Source organism: Lissotriton helveticus, chromosome 11 (genome assembly GCF_964261635.1).
Source record: "Lissotriton helveticus chromosome 11, aLisHel1.1, whole genome shotgun sequence".
Taxonomy (NCBI): domain Eukaryota; kingdom Metazoa; phylum Chordata; class Amphibia; order Caudata; family Salamandridae; genus Lissotriton; species Lissotriton helveticus.
In genome coordinates this window covers 464521964-464548221 of record NC_136072.1, presented here as the reverse complement: position 1 = coordinate 464548221, position 26258 = coordinate 464521964, and the positions used below count along the sequence as shown (strand labels likewise).

The window sequence follows — 26258 nt, the reverse complement described above, 5'->3', positions numbered from 1 at the left end:
TCATATACCTTATCTTTCTCAGTCCCAGAGGTGTCAGAGGCGATAAAACAGATGACAAGCAATAAGGCCCCGGGACCAGACGGTGTTCCGGCTGACCTTTTTAAATCTGACATTGAAACTTGGTCCAACATATTGTGTAACGTCTTCAATAAGGCCTGTAAATCCGGCCTACCTAAGACATGGGCAGAATCAGTAATAGTACCGATATTTAAGAAAGGTAATAGAGGAGATCCCACATGTTATCGTCCTATATCCCTCATTGACTCCGCAGTAAAAGTGCTCGGAAGGGTGGTGCTTAGCCAACTCACAGATTGGCTAGAGGATACAAAAACCCTCTCAGATTTGCAATATGGTTTCAGGAAGGGTAGGGGCACGTCAGATCAATGCCTCAACCTAAACTTATTGATTGGGAAATACACAGTTGCCAAGAAGGGAGCACTTTTTCTGGCATTCATGGACCTTTCCTCAGCCTTTGACCGAGTGAATAGGTCCAAACTGTGGGCCATGCTTCTGAAACTAGGAATTGATAGTAACATCGTTTATTTTCTTGCAGACCTACATAGGGGTTTATCTGCCCTGCGTTATGATCAAATGAGCAATTGCACTGAAGGCATACGCATTACAAACTGTCAGGCAAGGGTGCATTATGGCCCCGTTATTGTTTACCCTCTATATTAATAGCTTGGACACCGTATTATGTGATTCGTGCAAAGACATCCCGCGTGTTGGACTGCGCCTGATCCCGGCACTACTTTATGCGGATGACGCCGCTCTCCTAGCAAGAACTGCAGTGGGACTACAATCGCTTTTAAATTCCTTTGCGGCCTTTATGAAGTCATTGGGCCTTAGTGTTAATTTCACAAAATCACATATAATGAAAATTGCCCCGAAGTCCACAAGAGATAAAATCTTTCATTGCGATGGAAACGAGCTGTCTAAGGTTTCTACTTTTCCGTACTTAGGAGTCATATTTGACGATCAAGACACTTGGTCTCCACAAATTATAGCTAAAAGCAATATCATGGCAAGATCAACTGCTGCCGTCCTGGGCTTTGCTCGTAAGTTGGGGGCAAGACCCATGCAAGCCCTCCTGAATATATATAGCGCAAAATGTGTCTCCCTCGCAATGTACGGTGCTGACATTTGGGGAATCAGGAATGTGAAATCAATACAGGTGGTGGAGGACAAGTTTCTTAGAAAAATGTTATGTGTCCCACACTCGACAGCTGGTTATATAGTCCATCAGGAGTGTGGTGCCAGATTTGTGGAAGATCAGATTACCATGGCACCCCTTCTAAAATGGATCTCGACATGGCTGCACCCAGAATTGGGGCTAAACCAGGAAATCTTTAAAGATTGTTTAGCCCTTGACCATGGGAATCATATCCCATGGCTTAAATATGTGTATAACATGTCAGTGTCACTGGGTCGCCCTGAGCTATATAATTCACCCGAGAAACTGTCGAAGGGGGACATCAAATGGGTGAAGGATTCGTATATTTTAATAGCTAACTCAGCCAGAGAGGATAGGGAGTTGGTTAAACAGACGGTAAGAGCCCATCAACTGCAGAAAAATGTCTTGACTATTGAACCCTATCTGGTTATTGTTACAAACCCCAATAATCGATTTTAATTGACCAGATTTAGGTTGAACCAAGTCCATTTATTGTTTGCAGAGTCACCAGATTGGAAAAGGGTGGAGGAATTTGGGGTTTGCTCATGTGATGATGCCTCCACCCAGGACACGATGCACTTTATCCTTCTCTGTAAGCACTTTACCTTCATCAGGAAGCGTTTTATCCTCCCTATCCTAGCTTTCAAAGGCTTTCTTCAGGCGAAGCCAGCACTACTATATTAGCAGCTTTTATCAAATGTGTGGGAACTTTTTAATGTTGCCAGCTTCCTCGCTGTGGCCGTAAGAATCATGAGAAAACTTAGGCTAAGCTCAACTGACCTTAATGCACTTTAACTGATTTAAATGAATGTTTGTTATGTCTCAGCTTAGTAACTGGGTTTTATGAATTTCGCCCAACAAGAAATTTGAATATTTTGTATTGTGTTTTAAATTTCATGTCAAATTTTCTCTGTTTTAACTTGGAATGAATTTATGTTTTTTTAAATTTCTTTGTATAAATCTATAGTATGCTTTTATGGTTTTAAAACAAACCGAATAAAGTATTTTTGACTGACTGGCATGTTTTTCCCCAGTGTGAGCTACAAAATAACTGGTAAACTGTGGAAAAGTATGATTTTATCACTCAGGCTGTAATCCTGATTCAGGCACAAATTTCCGTTTTCACCTGAACTGCAATTAAAGGTCTGGTTAGAATCATGTCCTATGTGTGTCAGTTACAGTACTAATCCTGGCATTCTGGATAATTTGCAGGGCCGGCTTTAGCGCTGGTGGCGCCTGGTGCAACAATCATTTTTGGCGCCCCATACCTCAAGACCGCCTCCTCGGAGTCTCTCACTTCCACAGGGCAAAAGTGCCCCTTAGCACTCCAATCATAAGTTATTGCTAAATACAGCACCCCTCCCACCCCCCAGAGATAAGCACCCCCTCAACAGGCCAACGCCCAGTCGCACTGCCCTAAAGCCGGCCCTGACAATTTGGACATGGTGAACTAGTTTATACCAGGCTGTAGCTACTAGAATGCAGAGCCATACAATGGCAAGTTCACATGCACAAATGCACTTATTTGCCACAACAAGGTGGTTGTAGGATGTACTAATATGGTCTAGGGACTTTGATAATTCACTCCTTCATTGATCTAGAAGGACACCCTAAACTTTTTCTTGGAAATGGTGATAATCTGAGGATAAAATATGTATATGTCATATGTTTAAATGAACAATTGCAAAGACGCCTGGAAACTAATGGGCCACACTAAAAGCTAAGACTGTCATGGGAGAGAATAAAAACATTGGTCTGCTTTGGATACTGAACATGGTTATAACTGGAACTTGTATGATAGTGAGGCTGGAAAGACCTTGTCTTCCGCTCTAATGGCTGAGGCTGGAGACACTATACCTCCAGCTACCCACTATGCTACCTGAATCTCATTCATCATGGCTCCATTATGAACTAAAAGGGATTGACGCTCTGATTACCTTCTCCTTAGCCCATATTGGCTCGAGACGCTACATATGACAAACCATTTTACAAAACATTCTCATCACATATATGGTCCAATATGCAAAAACACAATGCTTACGAGGTAAACCGCAATCTATTTGACCGCCAGAATTGATTTATTAAATGTGTATTCATTTTTTTACTTTTTCCAACTTTGGAGAAGAAAAGCAAGAGGAGGAACCAACAACATGTTTGATACAATAAGGGAGGAGGGAAATATAACGTAGGAGACCGTGAGAGAGAAACAGAACGAGATAGAGAAGACAGAGTGATGAAGTTAGAGAACGGGACAACGCATTATTTAGGGAAATGAGAGCAGAAGATTATGCTTCTCCTCCACTGGGAAGACTATGAAAGACTAAAGTATTCTGTGAGTGGACGACAGAGTTCTGAAACAGGTGCTCAGTCAGCAGAGGTGAGGAGAAGCAGCACGGAAAGCTTGTAGATGGTAGGTTACTACTTCTTACCTGAGTTTCTTTTCACTTCCGGAGGTCAGATGACTGTTCACAAAGCCAAATGATGTTCCATTAAACATAAACGAGGCCCCCACTGCACCCTTGTTACCTGCAAACAGAAGGAGGATGGTTAAGATATATTCACTGCTCCTCCTTTCACCCCTTCGCCCCATTCTCCTTCCACATCAGGTGATAACAAACTGACACATACACCTTCATTACAGATCCTTAGATTACTAACTAGTAGCTGTGGCCACACACCTCTTCACTCCTCCCGCCACTCCCGGAGATACCAATACCTGGGGTAATAGTAATAAAGCTATGACCTTGAGATAGCGCCACCCTTTTCATCCCCCTGAGCTAAGAGAGCCTGCCCATTATTGAAAGCGGGTGATTTTAACTTTTCACTTCTCAGGATTGCCTGTTTTTACCTGGTACACTAAGAACCATTATTGCTGCAGATCTCTGTCACTGTGTCAAACTGCATTGATTTCGATTGTAATCTTTTGCTGTCGTCAAGTCTTTCTTTCTGAACTTTTGCCAACTTTTAATAACTTCCATAATTGGTACTTTTAGTAACCTTGCCTCTTGCCACATCTTTTTATTTTTCTGTCCCCAGACCCCATACTTCACAAATCCCATCAATTACCAAGAAAGTGGAATAAGTGGGTGTTGATTCCTGAAAAATATACAAAGGAGAAATAGATGGCTTCTGGAAAATAGGTACCGTAAATTGCACTACCTATGTGGTTGCTAAAATGCACACATGTTCAAGGGCAGTTGCTACACTGACAACACTGTTACAGCTTTAGTAGAGGCAGGGCTGTCAAAGACCCTGGATGCTGCCCTTACCAGCTTTGATATGACCTCTTCTGCCACTTCCTCTAAAGTCAGAAGCTTGAAATCAATGGTCCTCTCACCCATAGCTTCCACTATGACAAGAATCGCACCAATTATGGTGCCAGCACACTACGATTCTCGGAATATTGTCCCCAAGAGTCTATTACAGATAACTATCGATACTGTCTATGATTTTCAGGTCTGGACTGTTACTCCTGGCTCCCCAGGTCCTCTGTGCAGACTCAGCTAGGACAAGTTCTGTAGAGTCCCTTGAATGATGCAGCTTTAATTTCGTCTATGGACATTATGAGAGGAGGGGTGATGGTGAGTTAAGTTCTACTCTTGATGTAGGTCAGAATTCTTTCCTGTGGGAACCTATGAAACGCCGAAAGAAAGAAATGTACGGGTCAGATGAATTTCCAATCCTGGAAAGAGCAACATGCGAGGCCAAAGGTATCCCAAAGAGCCCGTGGTGACAGAAACCATTTCAGGCAGGAGTAATGGAGCCCCGATCCCAAGTGGACTAATCAATATGACAATGTAATCCACCACCTACTTCTCGGGATCGAGGATACCGGTAAGAAAGACCTATGGCAACACAAGTACTGCTATGTTCTTTGTTTATTAAGCACAAGTACACATGGATTAGGTAAAACAATAATAAGGCGACTCTATGCTCGCACTGCAAGGTCTCTCATACGTTACCCATCAGCCGTTAGCACCTCGTTCAGTAGTGCCGTGGTCCAACCGTCCTCTGCATGGACACCGGTCCCGGTGTCCGGCCAACAGAGGACACCGTGCAGAGAAACGGCCGAAAATGCCGTTCGATACGACTGATGGGGGGTTCACGTTGAGGCGTCCTCTTTACTCTGCCACTCGCCTCGGGAACACCTAGCCTGGCGCTCCACCGAGGGGTCGGAATCAATGTTAAATAATAACCCAAAACAGAGACGCTGCAACCACCTCCCTTGGTGGGCGTCTCTGTTCCTGTCCGTCCCGGGAGCGTAAAACCCAGCGCTCGACCAGGACTCCAAGGCTGCAGAATGAAACGAAACGCCGCTCGCTTCCGTGAAAGAACACCGTAGTTCCGAACTGCGGTACTAACTTCCGACGCCGGTCTTCAGCTCCTAGTTCCGTGAACCAAGGGAAAGCGGGACACTACGAACAACCGGCCAGGGATCAAAATATTCGACAGCGTCTCTTGGGCCAATGAGCATTAAGTACGCATTTCCGGGTGCGTGATGCTCGCGCCTGGCATGCCGGTTCTTGTGGTTCCTGAGCCTTCCGTGACGTGGTCTGTTTCCTCTGCGGCTGTGTGTTCCGGGTTCTCAACGCGCCCCGGAGATCCTGACAGACAAGGAAAATAAACTAAATCATGGACATCTCCCTAGGCGTTACTAAGGAGGGACTACTAAGCCTATTGACCAATGAAAAGTCACCATTTACAAAGGACAGTAACAGGAGCCAATTAAAAAGATGGGTGGAGAGTGGGGGGAGCTTCATGCCCATATCCTGAATACAGCATGTCTCAAGGATACAGCGCAAGATCTGCCTAGGCAATACCTAAAAAAGGGTATATGGTAATTAGGTATACTTATATTTGGCAATGACAGACCCCAGTAAGTCCTTAGTATATAATAAGGCAAGGGGGATTCAAAATACCTATAAGTTCCACTATATAATAGGGCAGGGAGATTTAGAGGCCCAGTACATTTCCTGTACTGCATTGTGCACTGCTGTGTTGCCTGCTGTCATTTGTAAAGGCAGCCCTGCTTTGCAGACTGTCTTTAAAAGTAAATTATATGGAAATTTGACTTTGAAATTAATGGTACTTCTAAATTGGCAATCTACCTTACTTTGTATATAAGTCACCCCTAAGGTCTCCCCTAGGTGCCCCAGGGGTGGGGTGCCTTGTAACTATAAGCAGGGGCATTATTAAAATATGTTTTATAAGCCCTAGTAATGGAAAAACTGCCAATTTAATTTTTCGTAATTGTAGATACTTAGCTCCATAGGCTAGCATTGCACTATTTTATTTTAGTATAAAAATTGCTAGGAAGGAGCTCAAAATGTCATTCAAGGACTTAAAAGATTGGCAACGATAATCCCAACAACCTGCTACTGTTTAACTTATCATAACTAGTACAGAAAATAAGTTATAGGACTTTAATTTCTGTGAGCGAAAGTCCAGTCTTATAGCAGCCTCTCCTGATTGGTTAGCCTTAACAGGCTTAGCCAAACTGCTTTGATGAGGTGATAAGTGACCTGCATGGAGCAGAGGTGATTTGATGGGGGAGCTCTGTAGCTGCAGAGAACAGGTCAGGTCGGGGTCTGGGTAACTCAAACTGGGCTTCAAAGAGAGCAGGACAGTAAGGAATGCCAGTTAGGCCTACCCTCTCTTCCTGTAGCCCAGCCAGATGGCAGGCCCAGGAATGGAATTTGCAGAAGGTCTGGAGGGGGAGTGTTAATGGAAATGAGCCACACCAGTAGGTTGGTTTAGCCAGATCTTACTCTCCTGGAGAGGAATTCTCCATCTTGTGCAGTGCTTTGTGGGACAAGAATATGCCACACTGTAGAGGAAGCTGTCATGCTTTCGGGCGGCTCCTTGCACCTCATTGGACAGGGGTGCCCTCCTCCTTGTCACCCCAAATCATTGAACAAATATGTGAGAGCTGCACAGCAACTCGGATCTGCTTCGTGAAACTAAAAAGAGAAGAAGGACTGCCTTGCTGGACCCCTTGTCTGCACCGCAAAGCATTGCAATCTGAGGGACTGCTCCTGTTGCACACTTGAAACTACAGCCCTGAGGACTTTGCCTGCTTAAAAAAGGATTAAGGAGCGGTCTCCCTGAAAGCAACAGGTTAACAAGCTTCCCTGCACCATCTCCCTCAAAGGGTCCCCAGCCTGGACTGCGTCCAGTGGACTTTTAAGGATTTGGCCAGGCACATGTGGAAATTGTAGTTCCAAACTCACAAGGACCATCTCTGAGCTTCTAGACCCTTGGACCTGTGTTTTGGACACTTTGAACTGTCAAGGGGAACTTCAGGAAGAGGTTACAAAAGTATGCACAAGTTTGGAGCAACTTTGGGAAAAAGGTCCATAAGAGGACCGACTCGACATCAAGAGTCAAGCCGGCTAGCTTCAACCACGACCCAACCTGGATTTCGGTTCGCCCTGCTGAAAGCACTGGAGCTCCAGACTTTCAGGATTTGACCAGGGCCTTGTGGAGAAGCAATCCAATGATGTTGGATCAATATCGGCCAGCTGGAGGGGACCACACGATATAGAGAGAAAAGGTTCCAGAAACATTGCTAAGTCCTATGGTACAATTTTGACCGGGGTCTCCCGCTTAGTGTATCCAACCAGGGCTCCATCGCGGTCCGCCTCAAACTTTGACTGTGTTCCAGTCAAGCACCACCAGATGTTCCAAGTTGGCGCTATATGTTTTTAAGCACTAGAAAGTGTTTTATCTTTAAAAATTCATATCTCCTGTTCCCTATATTGGATTTTTGTCATTTTGGTGTCATTTTAAAGATAGCATATTTACAATGTTTAGAAACTAGTTTGGGAGTTTTATGGTGTGTTGTGTTTTACTTATTTAATGTATTGTGTTTTTGAATGCTTTACATACCTGTCTCCTGAGTTAAGCCTGCCTGCTTGCAGCCAGCTACCAAGGGTTGAGCTAGGGTCTATTGTATTGCATCTTTTACTGGACCTTATATTGCATTGGTGGCCTTATTGCTAGTAGTATGGGCATACTTACCCCTACTAATAATCCACCTTCCAACGAGTTGGAATTGTGAGGGACTGTTATTCTGCCAATTCAGGCATGAATACACACATAATATTTAATTTGGTAATATTATTGATACCCATTCATTCTCCAGCACCCAACACGTTAAGGTTGTCCACTTGAAGCCACTCACCTAAACTGACCCTCTCCATCTCGTTGTCCTTCCACAACATTGAGTATAACTCTCTTGTTTAACGTTTCTTGGCACTCTTAATACCATCAACTATCTTTCCACTTACCAAGTGTGTTGGCGATCCCGGTCTTCACTGAGCTAGTGCAGACATGGCTGATCCTGTTGTCATGCTCCTGTTTTGCCAACACAACAATCCTGATATTCCAGAGGGTCTGGATTGTGACCTGGTGGAGAATTTAAACATGATGTCACTGACATACAATAGAGCATGTGCAAGCTTTTGTATGTTACACCTGCCTGTTAAGCTGGGGATTCCAGATGTCACTGGATGGATAAAGGTGCCTTACTAAGTTCATTGCATGCTCACCGTACAGCAGCACTAAAGCCACATGGCAGATGGAAGTGGATGTAATGTATGCCCAAATCCAATTTACACATTGTCAATGCTGCCATTGAATCTGCCACCAGTGATCAACCATGCAACTATTACATGGAAAGGTTACTTGCCTGTAAGGATCCTACTGCCAGGTTCTGTACTATGCACAGCTAATGGGTTCCCTTCATCTAGTTGCAGGACTAAAAAGTGCCCCTCAAAGGAGAGTAACAAATGCTGTACACAGCCGGTAACAGGAGCGCATATGGTGTCACATGTACAACGTTTTTTGACTGTTGTAAATAGCCCAATTTGCAGAATTGGGACGATTGCGATCACAAAAAAGCCTTTTCACATGTACCAAACCCTATTTTGAAATTCGGGAACTATTACTGAATTGCAAAATGGGTTAGTGATTCGGTATTAGGAAGGGGTGTGTTAAGGGCATCTCTTCCTAATAGCGACTCGCAACGGGATGTATGAATGTTTTGCGACCAGAATGTGGTTGCAAACCATTCGCATTTTACCTCCATGTTCAAGTTGGTGGATACCCATTCGCAAATGGGAAGGCGAATGTATGCAAAAATGTTTTTTAAGAGCAGGCAGTGGGACCACTGCCTACTCTTAAAAAATGAAAAGAAAACATTTCATTTTTGTTTTGAAATGCATCCCGCTTTCCTGTAAGGAAAAAGGACTGCATTAAAAAAACGTAGCTTTATTTAAAAGCGAACACAGACATGGTGGTCTGTTGTCCCCAGCAGGTCATCACCCCTGTGTTTTTTAGTGATTCCCAATAGGTCGCAAATTGCACCTACATCTTGAATATTAATGAGATAGGTCAACTGCCACCCCATTAGGAAATGCTTAGTACATAGGTGTTTTTGATGACCTAATAGCGAATCACAAAAATTTGATATTAGGTAATCGCAAATTGAAACCTACGCCACATATGGGTGTAAAAAATGAGGACACCAGGAAGGACTTGATTCCAACTGTAGCTTTCTTTCCTCATATGTGTTGCAAATGACCTAGACGGAGTGTCAGCTCAGGATCTCAACTGCAACTGACCAGAGTCACAGTTGAGTCCCTGCCACCACTACGTTCCTGAACAGGAATACAATGCAAGGGTAAACATGGCATGGAAGTAGCTAGACACGAATACACATGCCCTCTCATGCCAGTACTGTTATATAAATATATGAATACACTACACATCCCCCGCCCCCAAAAATTAATAAACATGCTTTAAAACTAAAGGTCTAAAATTAACAATTGAAACATTCTTTCTAATATTCATTGAACTTTGCAGGTGTCCTAACTACATGACTTGCACAGTATATAGAAATTACTATAGCATTCACCATGAGGCTGTACAGCTTCAAGTGGTACCTCCACAGGATATGCATTAACACTAGCTTCCTGAGTTCTTTCAGTGTGTTATGGGTAGCAGGTTTAGCCAATCGGGCCCACCTCACAAATATTTTCTTCAGTTTTACTCCTGGTGACAGCTTGTTGTGGAGTGGCTCTAACCAACTGTCTCCTATTCCACACGCCTTTACCATTCAATAACACCGCACCTTTATTAAATCTCATCACTCGAACCGGCAATGAAAACTTTTATTTTCCTTTCCTCAAAAAAACTGTTTTTTTGATCAGAATCCAATCACCAATTCTAAGATCTACATCCCTCAAAGTATGCTTCTGATAAAAATATTTCTTCATTGCCAATTGTTTGGCAGCCACACTAGACATTAATTCATTAGAGATCCCAACAATGTTGTCCATCCATTTAGTATTTTTGCTCTGCAGCCAACCAGAGAACAGATTAATATGCAAAGATCTACCCCTCAACAACATGAAAGGTGAAACCCCTGTAGTGCAGTGGGGTGCGACATTGTAGCTCCAAACTTTGGCTACATCACATCCTGAAGTGACCACCGTTTGTATGCCTTCTTTTAAGACCTTGTTTGCCGTTTCCACCAAACCATTAGATGAAGGCGAGTACAAGGCAACCTTCAAGTGTATAATATCTTGCTTCGTGAGGAATGCACCCATGCAACAAACTGGGTGCCATTGTTTGTCAATTTTTCCTTTGGTGCCCCTTTCAAACTAAATAAGTTTTCTAAAACATTGATAGCGACATCTGTGCTGATAGAATCAACAAAGGCATAATATATCCATTTCGAAAAGTAATCAACCAGTACTATAAGAATATCCATTCTGCATGGTAAAATCACAAAAGGCCCTAAAAAGCCACTGTAACATTCTCCCAAGCAACCTCAGGAAAGGTTTCAGGATGTAAAGATGATTCTGAAATCCTCAAATGCTTATCAGAAATAAGGCATTGAGCACATTTGTCAATAAGCTGCTTCACTTGACCCGATTCCCAAGAATCCTTGATGAGCCACTAATATGATCAGGGGTGGCTCATCCATAATGGCGGAGGAGCGGCACCTACGTCAGCAGATGATAAATAAAACGCTAATAACACAATCTTATCATTTTATTTATGCTATCTGAGCCCTGCAATACAATACGCATAGGGCGGGTCCGGGCAGGGCAGAGAGGGGGAGTAGTATGCACTTATAAGTGTGCATGTGTGTTTTGCCGGCCATCCACCCTAGGCCGGCCAAACACACAAGCGCACTTATGTTTCTCCAACCTGGCTGTGTTACGCAGCCAGGTTGGAGAAAAGCCACAGGCTCCAAAGCACCGTCTGAGGGGCAAATGAGGCCGCTCAGACCAATCCTTGCGCTGCTCTCATGCTGTGAGAGCAGCATCTTGATTGAATGTGAAGCTTGTGCCTTGAGGGCCCATCCCCTTCTGGTCCGACTAGAGAATCCTCGAGTCAGGAGGTGTCAGTGGGAGCAGCCGGTAAGTCCTTTTAATTTCTTTACTTCTATTTTATTCCTCCCCCCTGCAAACCCTGCCCTCTCCACCTGCGGCCACCCTACTACTTTAGATATGTGGAAACAAGGGAGGGGGAGCACTTATAACCCACTGGAGCATGGGCTACATCACAAATCATGTGAAAAAGAAAAAATAGCTCTAGCGGGACAAATGTATGCAGTAAATGTCTACGCCCACTTTTTATTTGGGGCTTCTGGCAGGGTAGCTCACCTGCTGTGGTTATTTATATTTCTTTTAAAGAAAAAAAGGGGGGGGATATGGTTTTAACTCAATAATAAGCTCTTCCGGGCGTGGCTAACAGCCGAGAGCGATGGCTGCTGCCTGAGCGAGCTCTGCCTCATCCAGGGCAAATGCATCGTGATGCAGCCTGAAGAGCCGAAGCAATTCACACCTAAGTGCCCCAACAGCTTTCTGACATCTCCGCTGCGGTAGCGGAGTAAGTTTTACGGGACCGCCACCCCCGAGACGGCATAGTAACGCCTTGGAATCTCCGGGAGCCGAGGTGGGAAGATGGCGGCGCTGGCTTGCTGGGGCGACACAGCGCAATAGGTTGTCCCCCACAGCGCCTCCTATTGAGCAATGCCCGCGATTCCAATCGGCAACATATCGGTGTGAAGCGGGAGCGGTGGGCGGCGCATCGCTGTGTGGGGAAACGGCTTTCTCACCCTGATGCCCCCGGACGAGTGGAAGCTTCGACCTGGGAGCGGGGTGCTAATCAAGGCCCCGGCTTGGAGACCTACCAACCGCAACTGAGGACGGACACCGAGGTGGTGGCCTCACGCAGGGGGTGCTCTGGTACGATTTCGGCTCCCCCAGTGAGCGAGGAGCACGCGACGGAGGCTGCATGATGGCTGCGCGTGGGCCTAATCACCGACTACACTCCGCGAGGTCGGGGACACGCTGGGAAACAGCAGCACCTGAGGCGCAGGCTTCTGGGCCTAGCCGGAGTATGCCCTGCACATAGTGGGAAACCGGGCCTGCTTCACTGCCTGGATATAGAGACCTGCTGCACATAATCCCCGAGGAGCAGCCCAGTTCTCATGCCAACACTGGAAGCCGGGGGTCTGCCTCCAATTGTACTGTGTGGTCCCACAGCCACTGGATGAACTTGATGGACACACAGAGGATGTGTCCACCCCTCCGCTTCCCCCAATATAACTATACGTGGCTGGGTGTTGCCGGACCTGCTTTTTGCCCCCGCGGCCTACTATAGGCGAATTCCTCTGGCCTCCTGGCCCTTGCTTGAGGTGGTGGCCCTGGAGGCCCAGCTGGGACTGAGGTTACAATCTTGATCCCTATACAAATTGGAGAACTGTGTGAGTTGAAATCTGGGATGGCAACTGAGTTGTCGGGCGTTGCTTGGCCCCATAGCGTTGCATCTTCGGACTTCGGTCTACTCAACAGAACCAGCTACTGCTTCTCCGACGGAGTGGAGGAACGGAGGCCTGGGCCGCACGCAGGTTGCGGGATTTAGTGGCGGGTGAAGAGGGTTGCCACTATCGATTCAATTTGCACCCCTGGTGAGTTTCCCACGACGACCCTGAGAATGGCGACAGGTGGCAGGGGGTCGAGAAGTATGGCTCAGAAGCAACTATCAAAATTTGCGTAGACCAAAGGTGGAGACAAAAGCGACTCGCCGAGATCAGATAAGGGTGGCTCGGAGGCGACATCGCCATCAGATCCGGAACCAACGCTACACGATGTTTTGGCGGCCATAGGAGGAATGCGCACATCAATGGACTCAGTCACGGTAGAAGTTTCGCTGCTCAGAGCTGACTTTAAACAAATGAACGAGAAGGTGAAGGAACTTAAAATCGCGACGACAGCCCTACGGGATGACACCTCAGAGCTACAACGTCAAATGACGGAAGTGGAGAAAAGGCAGGTCCGAATGGTGCAGCAGCTGGATGATTATGGAGGGCCCGCCGAAATAATATCCGAATCCTTGGCATTCCGGAGAAAACAGAGGGGCCGGCTGCAGACCTCTACGTGGAGGAGCTAATTACGAAACACTTAAAACCCAAAGCGCTCTCCAGTTATTTCTCTATAGAGCGTGCCCATAGGGTGCCGGGCGGAAGACCCAAGCCTGTAGCTCCACCGCGCCCGCTGATCACCATAGTTTTCAACTATCGGGACAGGGACAGTATTTTACAATCCTCCAGATCCGCCCCGCTAAAAATTGACAATTATACGGTATCTTTCTTCCCCGACTTTACAGCCAGGGTCCAGGCGCAGAGGAGGAGCTTCCAAGCAGTTAAGCAGGAACTGCGCAGCAGAGACATTAAATATGCAATGCTTTTCCCAGCAAAATTGAGAGTGGAGTGGGACGGTAAGCCATGGTTTTTTTTAAATGCCGGACGCGGACTGGGACTGGATGGAGGGCTGGACTACTGTTGGAGGCCGGAACGGCAATCACCGGGGCAGAACAGACCGGAGGAACGGTAGCGGCCCAGACACGACAGCGATGAAGGCCGCGTCAGAACCGAGTGGCCTGGACGAGCAAGAATGATGCAAATCTTAGATCTGCTGGAGGGCCTGACACCAAGGACATATGCAAGTACTGGGGAAGGTGGCGGGGGGGGGGGGTGAACCCGCGACTACACGAACTTACAGACATATTATGTTTCAAAGGGCTCTGGGTCTGTAACATGCTTTATTTACCTACTGTTTTGACATGCTATGATGTTTCTTAAGGTTCTATTTCAGATTTAAGGCTGTGGCTTATTGTTGACATTATACATTGCCAGTGGATGAGGGGCTCAGTTCCCCTCCGCGTTTCTAGCATGGTTGGGAGGGGTAAAGGCACTCTGCCACATTGGGGGGTGGGTAGTTCTACATCCACAGGCAGGGGAGCAGGGAGGGGGGTGGATAGGGGCGGTGGTGGAGTTACTAGGGGATGGTGGAAATGTTGCCTAATTTGCTACAAAAACGTAGAGACCACGAGAACTGTGGGAAGGGAATGGGTGGGGTTTATGAGTTCTGTTAAAAGTTTAAGTTTTGGGCTGAACCTAACTGCTATGATTGACAGGGTGCGTACTGATGAGAATGGTTTACAAAGCTGGCTTAATCATGATGAAAGAAATGGTTTCAATGTGCAACACTACTGGTACTAGCGGCCCCTTGCTGGCCCCGGTGTCTCCTATGACTCTCATTACTTGGAATATGCATGTGCTAGGGGATAGAATTAAACGAGGAATGGTGCTACAATATATACGTCATACAGCACCAGCTGTAGCACTGCTCCAGGAAACGCATCTGGTAGGTTCGACATGTAAGGCCATGGACCGATGGGGATACACAATGGCAGCGCATTCAGAATTCTCGTCGGGCTCTAGGGGAGTTGGCATATTGGTACGGAAAAGATTTCCCTTAATTGTACAGCAGGTCTGGAGGGATACACAGGGACAATTTACCGCTATCTCATGTCAATGGGAGGGAAAGAGATTTAATATAGTTTCAGTATACATTCCCCCGGCCCTTCACTCTGTGACCCTTCCCGCCCTTAGCACATTTCTACTGAACTTGCCGGAGGGGGAACTCATTATAGGGGGAGACTTCAATGCAGTCTTGAATGGAACGCTAGACCGCCACCCCTGCAGGGCACCGGGGACGGGTAGGTCCTGACTGACTGGATTTTTAGATGCACTGGGCCTTACGGACGGATGGAGATACAAGCATCCTGGGGAGCGTGGGTACACCTTCCACTCGGGAGTTCACAATAGTCTCTCCCGTATTGATTATTTTTTTCTCTTCGCAGACAGCCTTCCTCATTTGACTGAGACAGAGATTCGACCCAGGGGCATTTCTGATCACTCGCCGGTCTTCATGGCCTATACCTCTCACGTTAAAGTTCGAAAACAAATTTTCCCAATTTCTTCTGGCTTCTTACGGATCCCCAAAATTCGAAAGGAAATTATTGCAGTAACAAAGCACTATTTTCAAGATATTGTAGACTCAGTACAATCACCAGGTGTTCTATGGGAAGCCTATAAGACCGTTCTGCGAGGGCAAGCTATTGCCTCGATAACGGGTCACAGGCGGGCAGTGAGGGGTGACCTAGATGCGATTGAGGCCGAATTGGCCGTACTCCAGACGCAGCATGAGGCTGACCCCACTACAGAGACAGCCCAAAAGCTATGCCTCAAACAATGCGAACTCACTGAACACCAGAGGGAACAAGTCCAACTGCGGCTCCAAAACACACGACACACTATTTATGAAATGGGAGATAAGGCGGGCAAGCTTCTGGCATGGTTGGATAAGAAAGAAAGGGCACACAGGACGATTGCGCAACTACATACCCCAACGGACGCAATAGTCACCACCCCTGTTGACATTATTGACATCCTATCTGACTATTTTGAACAAGTCTATACATCCAACTCCCAACTGACAACGGAGGAGGCACAAACTTACATTAACGACATAAAAATGCCGTCCCTATCAGAGGAAGAGGCCTTACTTCTAGAATCCGACTTTACAAAAGATGAGGTCCTCGCCGCAGTTCATTCCCTGCAGTCGGGTAAGGCTATGGGACCTAACGGGATCCCTATTGAACTGTACAAGTGCGTATCTGATTTAACAGTCCCGCATCTTCATGCGATGTTTCTAGATAGTCTAAGTAAGGGGAACTGCCACAGGATCAGCGAATAGCTAACACAATTGCAGTGCCGAAACCTGGCAAACCCCGGACGAATGTACATCCTACCGTCCAATCTCCCTGCTTAACGCGGAAGCCAAGATTTTGGCAAAAATGATTGCCAACCGACTAACTCCACATCTTGAAGCACTGATTCACCCGGACCAATCCGGGTTTATGCTCAACAGAAACACTGCTCTTAATTTGAGGCGGGTCCACGCAGTGATGGCACAAATACCGAGTCTCCCAGAGCCTGCGGCCCTATTTATTTGCAATCCTTCGGCATCTTGGCTTTGGACCCACATTTTGTGCTTGGGTGAAATTACTCTATACTAAACCACTGGTGCATGTAGTGGCTAACGGCCATATTTCCAGGAATTTTTCCGCTGGGTCGCGGCACGCGTCAAGGATGCCCTTTATCACCCTTGCTTTTTGCTTTGATTTTAGAACCGTTGGCAGCCTGGATCCGGTGGGACACCATGATTAAGGGGCTAAGCTGGACCACGACATGGGAGGACCGCATCTCACTGTACGCGGATGATATCCTCCTATATTTGACCCTACCCAGATGCTCGATCACAGTGCTCCTTAACATTTGCGAAATTTTTGGGCGGGTCGCAGGGTATAATATTAACTGGTCCAAGTCTGTCTTATTCGTCCTCAAGTGCCCTCCGCCGCAACTCCCGGCGGATTGCCCGTTGAAAATTACAGAAGAACCCTTTAAATATTTAGGGATCTGGGTGACACCTAATCAGGATGCCTTCTTCCGTCACAATCTGACACCCCCCCTTGAACGCTTCCGTAGTGACGTAAAACATTGGCATACCCTGCCCCTGACCCTACTGGGTAAAGCGGCTTTATATAAAATGATGACACTGCCTCTGCAGCTTTATATCCTTGAAAATACCCCATTTCCTGTCCCCACAAAATATTTCAGGTTAATTGACGCTCTGGTCTCAGGCCTCCTCTGGGGAGATAAACCAGCACGCATATCCCGACATAAATTAACTAGGAGCTGGTATGATGGTGGAATTGCCCTCCCAGATATTCAATTATATTATTGGGCGGCTCAGTTGAAGATCATAAACCAGTGGCTGCACACCCCCCAGATGGAGCCAGCGTTTAAGGCCGATAGGTATGACCTGGGCGACGCTGGTGTGCTTCCTACACTCTATGATAAAAGGCGCCTCGGCCCTGATTGGCCCAACAGCGCACACAGTTAATTTATGGTATGTGGCTCAGGCCCGCCTTAAATGTAAAGACACTATTACACAAATGACGCCACTTTGGTTGTCGCGTCGATTGGGTCGGCTATGCAATAGTAAAGGTTTTAGGGCATGGGATCTGATCGGAATCTCCACAGTGGGAGATCTCTGGAAACGTGGCGCCATCTTAACGTTTGAGCAACTCAGGACACAATATGACTAGGCACCCACAGAACGGTTTAGGTACCTGCAAATCCATCACGCCCTGGGGTCGCTTATCCAGCCCGGTGACGACATACCTGAATCTACCCCATTAGAGGACAGGCTCCTAACGGAACACATGCCCAAAAAAAGCAACCTCATTCGTATATCGTAAACTCATAAATAACCTACCGGACCCAACTTTGAAACTGAAAGACACTTGGACTAAGGAGGTGGGAGAGTTTGATGAGTCAGATTGGCAGACTGCGCTCTCCTCCCCCCGAGAGGTAGCTATACCGTCCAGACTTAGGCTTGTACAGTTGAAAATACTACACCGTGTGTACTACACTAGGGTTACCTTACACGCGATCGGGAGAGCCACGCACAAATACTGTCTACGAGGGTGTGGGGAGGAAGGGACATTCTTCCACACCATCTGGGAATGCCCTCAAGTGGCCGAGTATTGGGCCAAGGTTATGAGGACTATGTCGCAAGTGGTAAAGGACTCGGTAGTTCCAGAACCATGATCCTGCCTATTAAACGTCTGGGAACCCATTGATCTAACTCATTCCACACAGGATTGGATGACATTAGGTATAATGTATGCTAAAAGAAATATAGCCAAGTTTTGGGGATCTCCAGTGATACCAGCGATCAAGGATTGGTGTTCTGATCTTGACTTTGCAATGATAGCAGAGAAGACAGTATACTTGAACCGGAAATGTCCACGAAAATGGGTCAGACTCTGGGGTGCATGGAATGAATACAGGGGGTATCTCTGCGAACCGCCGATGCTGGATAGCGAGGGTGACTCTGAGTGAAAATGAAGTGGAGATGGGGGACTTCTGCAAGTGCTGGGTGTATTTCACTGTAACAATTGTACCTATTCTTCTCATGTGTAATTATACCTGAATATTTTACTTTCCGCTCTATACGTATGCACACTGTGATTGCTTAATGCCCTGTATTTTTTCTGTAAAATAATAAAAATCTTTAAAAAAAATAAAATAATAAGCTCTTCCTGTTTGTTGAGGCCACATTCATAAGCTTGGTATTTGTAATCAATCTGGCCTCTATTTGGAGCAGGAGTGTTTCCATCTGGCCTCCTCGTTTGTCCAAGTAGGCTACGAAAAGCACTGACCATCTCAGATCGTCTTCAGAGTGTTGTTTTCCTACAGAGTGTTGAACTAGGGGGGCCCTGTTATTTTATTCCAGATCCTCGATCTATGTTGCAAAATGCGTTTTTTGACAGATTGCGTTGTTTGACCTATGTAGCATTTGTCACATGGGCACCAAATGCAGTACACCACATTTTTGGTGTTATACTTTGAGAACCGGTGTTGTTTATGCAGTGTTCTGTGTACTCTGACTTCCTTTGAATTGGAGGTGAAATTGCATGCTATGCATTGACTGCATTTTACAAAGGACAGTCCCATTATCAAAATAATCTTGTTTGCTACTGCAGTTCCTGCAAATACGCAAAAATTGACCATAAGGTAAATTATCTTTGAGAGACTTAGGATGGCTACTGGTGTAACGAAGCAGTGTGTTGCCATCCGTGGGCTTGGTGTAAAGACTCGTCTAAATGATTCCTTCATTTATTGACCCCAATAGGTCTAGAAAATTGAGTTTTTCATTACTGTATGTCATTGTAAATTGCAAATCTGGAGATAGATGATTCAGCCAGTCCAGAAACTTGTTGTTGCTGTTTGTGTCTCCTCGCCACACACAAAAGATATAATCGATTTATCTGTGCCAGGATTTGATGTTTTCTAAAAATGTATTGCTGGTCTCATTAATCAATTTTTCTTCGAAATAAGACATGTAGATATTTGCTATTTCTGGGATGAACGAGCACCCCATGGCCACTCCTTTGACCTGGCGGATTAGCTGATCCTTAAACGCATAAAAAATCTTTTTGAGGCATAGACCTGCCGGTTGTACAATAAATTCAATGGGTACAGTTCTGTGAGGGTCATAATTGTCTGGAGCATGCTCCATGACAATTAGGTCCTCATCTTTTGGTATATTGATATACAAGGACACAATGCCCAATGTAACCAGTATATCGGTGTTGCTATTACCAGTCTTTCCTTCATATTTGGAAATAAAGTCCATTGAATCTCCGATGTAGGACTATTGGTTTTAAAAAGAAGTCCACATATTGTGCAAGTGAATCAAGTAAAGACTTGCATCCTGAGAAGATGGGTCTCTATGGCGGCTGCTGTTGGTTTTTATGGATTTTAGGAAGCATATAGATGACCGGTGTCCTTTGATGTTTATTGTTAAGATACTCAAATTCTTTGTTGCAAATCCAATTGTTGGTTTGTGCTTCTCTTATCGAGGCATCAATCTGATATTGTAAGTCAGATGAAGGGTCTTGTGTCAAGGGACGTTAATGTTCTAAATTATTCAGTTGCCCTAATACTTCTTTATCATATTCTTGCGCATCTAGTATAACTATCCCCCCACCTTTATCTGCAGGCTTAACAATGATCTTAGAGTTTATGGATAGTGATTGGATCGCTTGTTTTTCCTCCTTGTTTAAACTGTTTTTACAAAAGGACGTTTTTGGTAAAGTTGGTCTATTTGTTTGAGGATCGTATTCATAAAGTTGATTATTTGAGGTGGCATTTTATTGCTTGGAGGACAAAAGGTGGAACGACTTTTTAGCTCTGACAAGCTTTCCTCTGTTGTGGCTTCTGTATTAGCAAAAGAGATCTGTAGTCTTATTTTTCTAAGAAGCTGTAATACCTCCACTTTAGTTTGTACATTGTCTTGTTTGATGGAACAAAAGACAATCCTTTGCTCAAGAGCGAAAGTTCACAATTGGACAGAGTTTGAGTGGATACATTATATATAGGTAATTCTCTAGGTCTTACCACCGGTATAACTTCCTGCGTGTTTGTGTTTTGACTGGATATTGAACAATAACTCTGCCCTGCCTCTGAACCCGGCTCTGTTGCCTGCCCCTCTGTGTAAAAAACAGCCCCTGGTCCTGATGAGTGGCTGATTGATTGTCTATGTGGCTGTCTGAACTCGCCTCTGTATCTGAAAAAGTAATTACATTTTTCTTTGATCTGGTGTATCTAGTAATGTTCTATTAGTGAATGGTCTTGTGGTAAAAAAAATCGTCTTTTAAGTAAGGATAGTTGATTTCTATTTTGTAATTCTTTATATCTCGGGATGGCTGTGTGTTTTTCAGAACAAAAGTTTTGAATTCTGCAATTTGTTTTTCTATCTCTTCCAAAAGTTTTTGGGCATCAGTAATGCTTTACATATAGATTCATCAAAGTCCCGTTTTGCGAGTCTGTAATAGCGATTATTAAGGAATCGCTATTAAAGACTCGCAAAATGGGATTCATGTACAAATCGCAATTTATTTTGCGATTCCTACAGCTTCCTTATTTGCGATTAGCTAATTGCTAATCGCAAATAAGGAATAACTCCCCATTCATTCCTATAGGAATGAATGGGAAGACATATCAATGTGCAAATCGCTATTAGCGATTCGCATTTTGAGTTTGCGATTTCAAGGGTGCAGGGGTGTCCAAAGGACACCCTGTTGCACCCCTGAAATGATATTGGACGCTGGTGTTACGCACACACATGTCCCAAGGACATGTGTGTGTGTAACATACAACTTAGAAAAATGCACTTTAGTGCATTTTTCTAAGTTTCCGCTATTTACCACGAGGTTTGACTTCGCGGTAAATAGTGGCCCAAAATTGTGAATTCGCAATTTTTAAATGTTTCATGAATTGCATTTAAGGAATCTCAAATAGAGATTCCTTAAATGCAATTCCTCGCAAAATTGCAAATTCTATAATAGCGATTTTTGCATTTGGGATGATGAATCCCAAATGCAAAAATTGCGATCTCAAAGGGCCAGATTCTCAGAATCTGGCCCTTTGCGAGCCGATTTTACGTTGATGAATCTGGCCGTTAATCTTCACATATCTCTTTCTCTAGTGCTTCTATTTCTTTGAGTTCCAGTTTGCTTCTTTTAAAAGCCAGTTTATATGGACAGTGCCAACCAATCACGGGTGCACTTTGAACACACACCACTGAATTGTGTTCTACGAAGATGACTGGGACATTCTTAACTTGTAATCCTCAAGGAATTGTATTATTTTTCTGATGTTCAAATAGTACTTGGGCATGTAGAAGGGTTCAGATTTATTTCTTTTTCAATCTTTTTAATCTTCCTATCTTGTCTGACTTGGTGTTTGTGTTAGCAATGAAGCCTTTGCTTAAAAGAGAAGGATTATCTAAAGGTTTTATAATGTGGTCCTCGACGTACCTAACTTTATAGGGTTCTGATATCCTCTGTATATAGTCACAAGGCGAAATTAGACCAAAATGAGCTTGAAACAAATCTGTCTCTTGTAACATACAGTAACATTATAATGAATTCTATAACAATAAACCTACTTGATATCCTGCTGTTGTGTGCTCAGAAATTTGTGTATCTGCCAGCTGGCAAGAAATTAAATGAGACTCACTAAAACAACCTAAGGGGGAAGATAGGCCCTTGGTTAACTTTAGATAGGCGGGAGCCGCCACTGAGTATGATATAATTTCTTAACCTTTCACGAGGTATAACAAAATTATCTCACATAACCATGTCATTCATCAGGGATAACTCATCCGATGCCTGAAAAAAATGTTTGAATTCATTTTGCAGACACCTGCCTTCTGGCCACCCATTCATTACATAATGCGTAACCTTCTGTACATTTTCATCATTGGTATAGGCTGTCATCCACTGCTTTTCTGAAATGACTTGTTTACATCCTGCCACAGCATCTAGCGTGGCCAACACACAATTCATGTCATCTGGTACTTTATCATCATCAGTCGTGTTAAGAGGCATTTGAGAAAGACAATCCGCACGAAAATTCCTGCCAGGTGTTTTATCACAAAATTATATTCTTGAAGCTTGGATAGTAATCTGATCAACCTGGCGGACCCATTATTAGTTTTTCTCTCAATTAACATATGCACTAACGTTTTATGGTCAGTAACTAGATCAAAATTATGTCCCCATATAAACATACAGAATTTTTTAATTGCCCAGGTGCATGCTTGCGCCTCACGTTCAATCGTACTTTAGTTTTTCTCACAATCCCTAAGCATCGTTGAAGCAAAACCTGTGGTTTGTGCCTTATTTCTAACCCAATGCCTGAGCAGAGCCCCTAAACCAACTAAGCTTGTGTCTACAGTGACGATGCACTTGCTGCCCCCCTTAAAAGCTTGCAAAGCAGGAGCCTCTTCAATCCTTATACAGAGTTGCCTCTCTGATGGCTCTAATCAAGCAAACTTTGGGCTTCACTCCAAACACAGTAATAGTGCAATCCAAGTAATCTAACTCCTGCTTTCCAAACTTGCACGTGTCCCTTCTGATGGTCAAGCCTTAACATAACAAAATAGACAGCATCTCTCTAAGAATGTTATTATGCTTGTCCAAACTGTCTGCATAAATCAAGATATCATCTTGATAGCTTTGTACTCCTGTTACATCCAGAAACAGATTATCCATCAATTTTTGGAACACGCTGGCTGAGGATGCAAGCCCAAAAGGTAATCTAAGGTACTGGTATGTCCCAAATGGTGTAACAAATGTTGTTAACTCTTTTGAATCTGATGCTAGTGCAATCTGGTGGTATGCAGAAAGCAAATCAATGATGGAAAAATGCTTAGCATCACCTTAATCAGCCAAAAGTTCTTGTATGCTGGGTAGGGGATGACAAGTATGTTTTTATTGAGTGTCCTGAAATCTGCACACAATTGGCTCTCTCCTGATTTTTTTCCTGCAACTACTATTTGTGAAACCCATGCGATGAGCTGCAAGGCTCAATGATGCCTTCCGTACATAAACCTTTAAGCATCTCCTTCAATTCATCCCTGATGCTGAGTGGATCTGGACGAACTTCGTGAACGACCGGTTCCGCTAAGGGTTTCAACCTGATCTGATGTTCAAAGCTTACGAACATTACCAATATGCTCACGGAAAACATCATTGAACTCGGAAAGAATACTATCAATGCTGTTATTACCTTCTCCACGTGAAACATATGCAATGGGCTCTTCACCTACAACCACAGGATTGTCAGCATCCGGTTTGAGATATAAGCCTAATTTCGCTAAGTCTTGCCAACCAATGCTATTCTTTCCCTTGACTGCCACACTGACTTTAGTTTCAGTGGACCTCTCAAGACATTCCAATGATGAAACAAAGTACCCAATCATGTTTATGTCCTTCTTGCCTAAAGCTTTAGGATTGATGTCAGTGTGTAAAAGTTATACAGTATTACCCCACTGATCATGAAAAGTGGCATCCCAAAAATTTGTAACAGGTGAACCTGAATTAGCCATGACCTGCAGTGAGACACCACCAATCTTTGCTTCACATTGCCGTCCTCTGGCTGGAACAACATTGTTTACTAAATTGCACTCAACATTCTATCAGTGACTGTATCATCTTGACAATCAACATTGTTGAGCCTTTCAAAATTGCCATTGCCAGCTCTACAAATATTTTGAATATGCCAAATTCTTTTTACATGCTAAACAGCATTTCCCAATGGTGAGACAATTTGAATTGTTGCCAATGTTAGACTTCGACCCACACCTGAAGCTAATATAAAATGGCTTCTTGGTTGGAAATGTTTTGCCTTTATGCCTTGTAAGAGACACAGGGGGAGATTTACCAATATTTTACTCTGAGTTTGTGTCACAAAATTGACGCAAATCAGCAAAAAATATTTCTTCAATTTACATTCCAGTGCTAAACTTGTTTAGCGCTGGAAATAATATGAAAGTAGTGTGAAGCTTTGCATTACTCAGCACCAAGGGGGCGTACCTTGTGTGGTGCATGTACATTCCCAAGCAACTAACCAAGGTTTCGGATGTTAACCCCAATTTACTAAACAAAGAAAACAGGGTTTAGCGTCAGAAATACTGCGCCCTTTTAAAGTATGCACAAGGAAGGAGAAATGTGTTCATTTCTCCTTCCTTTTCAAACTTTGCATGTATGCTGCGCTGTACAGCACGCATACAAAGTCGTTAAAGGTTTGAGGTCAGTCTATGCATGGTATTTTGTACTGGAACGATACCCTTCCAGGACAAAACCTATGCTAGACTCACAGGGACACCGTTGTACCATGGTGCAAATGTGTCTGTGTGAAGCACGGCGTCTCTGTGGAGCACAGCTGGTGATTTCAGCGGTGGGACTAGGGAGAGGGGAGGAGAGTGCCATTTCTCTACATGGTTACTCACAATCACCACATCACTTATAAAGAAGCGTGTCTGTGTAATGAGATATTGGTTAGTAACAAGAGAGTGTCTTGGACTAGGAGTAACAAGAGAGTGTCTTGGACTAGGAGTAACAAGAAAAAGTCTTGGACTAAAAGTAACAGACTCACCATCAAGAAAACATTAACCATCTCCTACGTAATGACTTTCTTCTATTTATAACCAATTGCAAGATTCCTTAGTAGGAGGAAGAAATTAGGGAGGAGAATAAAAAGGAAGATCTGGGAAGACATCAAATCTAGGCAAATAGATGTCTTGAGACCCCGTGGCTGAACTGCACATCACTCTAGAGAGAGTCTCCCCACTTCTTTAATATTACAACATCTACATATCACTCCTGAACAAAACTGTTTATCGACGTGGCTTCTGTGTCCATCTTCGTTGTCCCAGTCCTTATCTAATTGAGGCCAAGTCTCCTCTCTAGACAGATATTTTACTCAAGAAAAAAACAACATAACTCTAAATCCAAAGTATGTCCTTCCTCTCTTTCTATAATGTATACGACTTGCTCCTTATAACCTCTAACCTGTTCCTTTTTCCATATCCTGATTCCTGCCTCCCTTTGAGATGTTGTCCTCTAAGTTAGGTTCGTTTTTCTCTTTAGCTTAAATTATGTCAGGGTACCAATCCAATTTTTAGACACTGTTCTGTTCCTTCTGTAATGGGGAACAGGCCAGTGAATATTTACTATTTCTCCATAGATTTAGAAAAAGGTCTCTTATAAGTCACACTCTAGCAGACCACACGGCAATAGAAGCAATCACTCTGAGCTGTAGCCTCGCTCAGGTGCCACAGCTAGGGCTTGGAGGGAAATATCAACATGGTGGGATTTTTTGATTTATCTTATCAGTATAGTAGGCAATGGTAAAATGCTGGAATCAGGCTTTTTAGTAATTTGAACAAGTTTAACTTTCTGTCCTCTTGTGAGAAAAGGTCTCTAGGTTGCCATGCAACAATTTATAAGCAAAAGTTCTTGTGGTGAAACTGTTCTGAGCACTTTCTATTCATAATGAAAGTTAGAAGGTGTCTAGAAAAGAGGTATCATGTTTCTGAAAAGCCTGTTCCCTCTGTCAAGGATGGAGACATGCTAAGAAATCCCAAGACGAGAGCTTCAAGCTTTATTTACGGATGCAGTAGCTGCTGCTTTAAGGAATCAGGACAACATCCTTCTTCCAAAAAGACTGGCTACAGACTGCAATACAAATGGAAATTTGGTTACACTTCCTAAGGGAAGTGGAAGGTATATGCAAGGTGCA

General features: G+C 44.3%; 1 protein-coding gene across 1 annotated transcript in view; it reads right to left on the bottom strand.

Annotated features, from left to right (window-relative positions):
- The window catches only part of INPP5D (inositol polyphosphate-5-phosphatase D), an 809167-nt gene that overhangs the window by 326868 nt on the left and 456041 nt on the right, over window positions 1-26258 (bottom strand). The window contains exons 13-14 of the mRNA XM_078666020.1: window positions 8464-8581; window positions 3604-3700 (exon numbers count right to left, since the gene is read on the bottom strand). Of these exons, the coding sequence (XP_078522146.1) occupies window positions 3604-3700; window positions 8464-8581 (215 nt within the window). The remainder of the gene's footprint in view (window positions 1-3603; window positions 3701-8463; window positions 8582-26258) is intronic.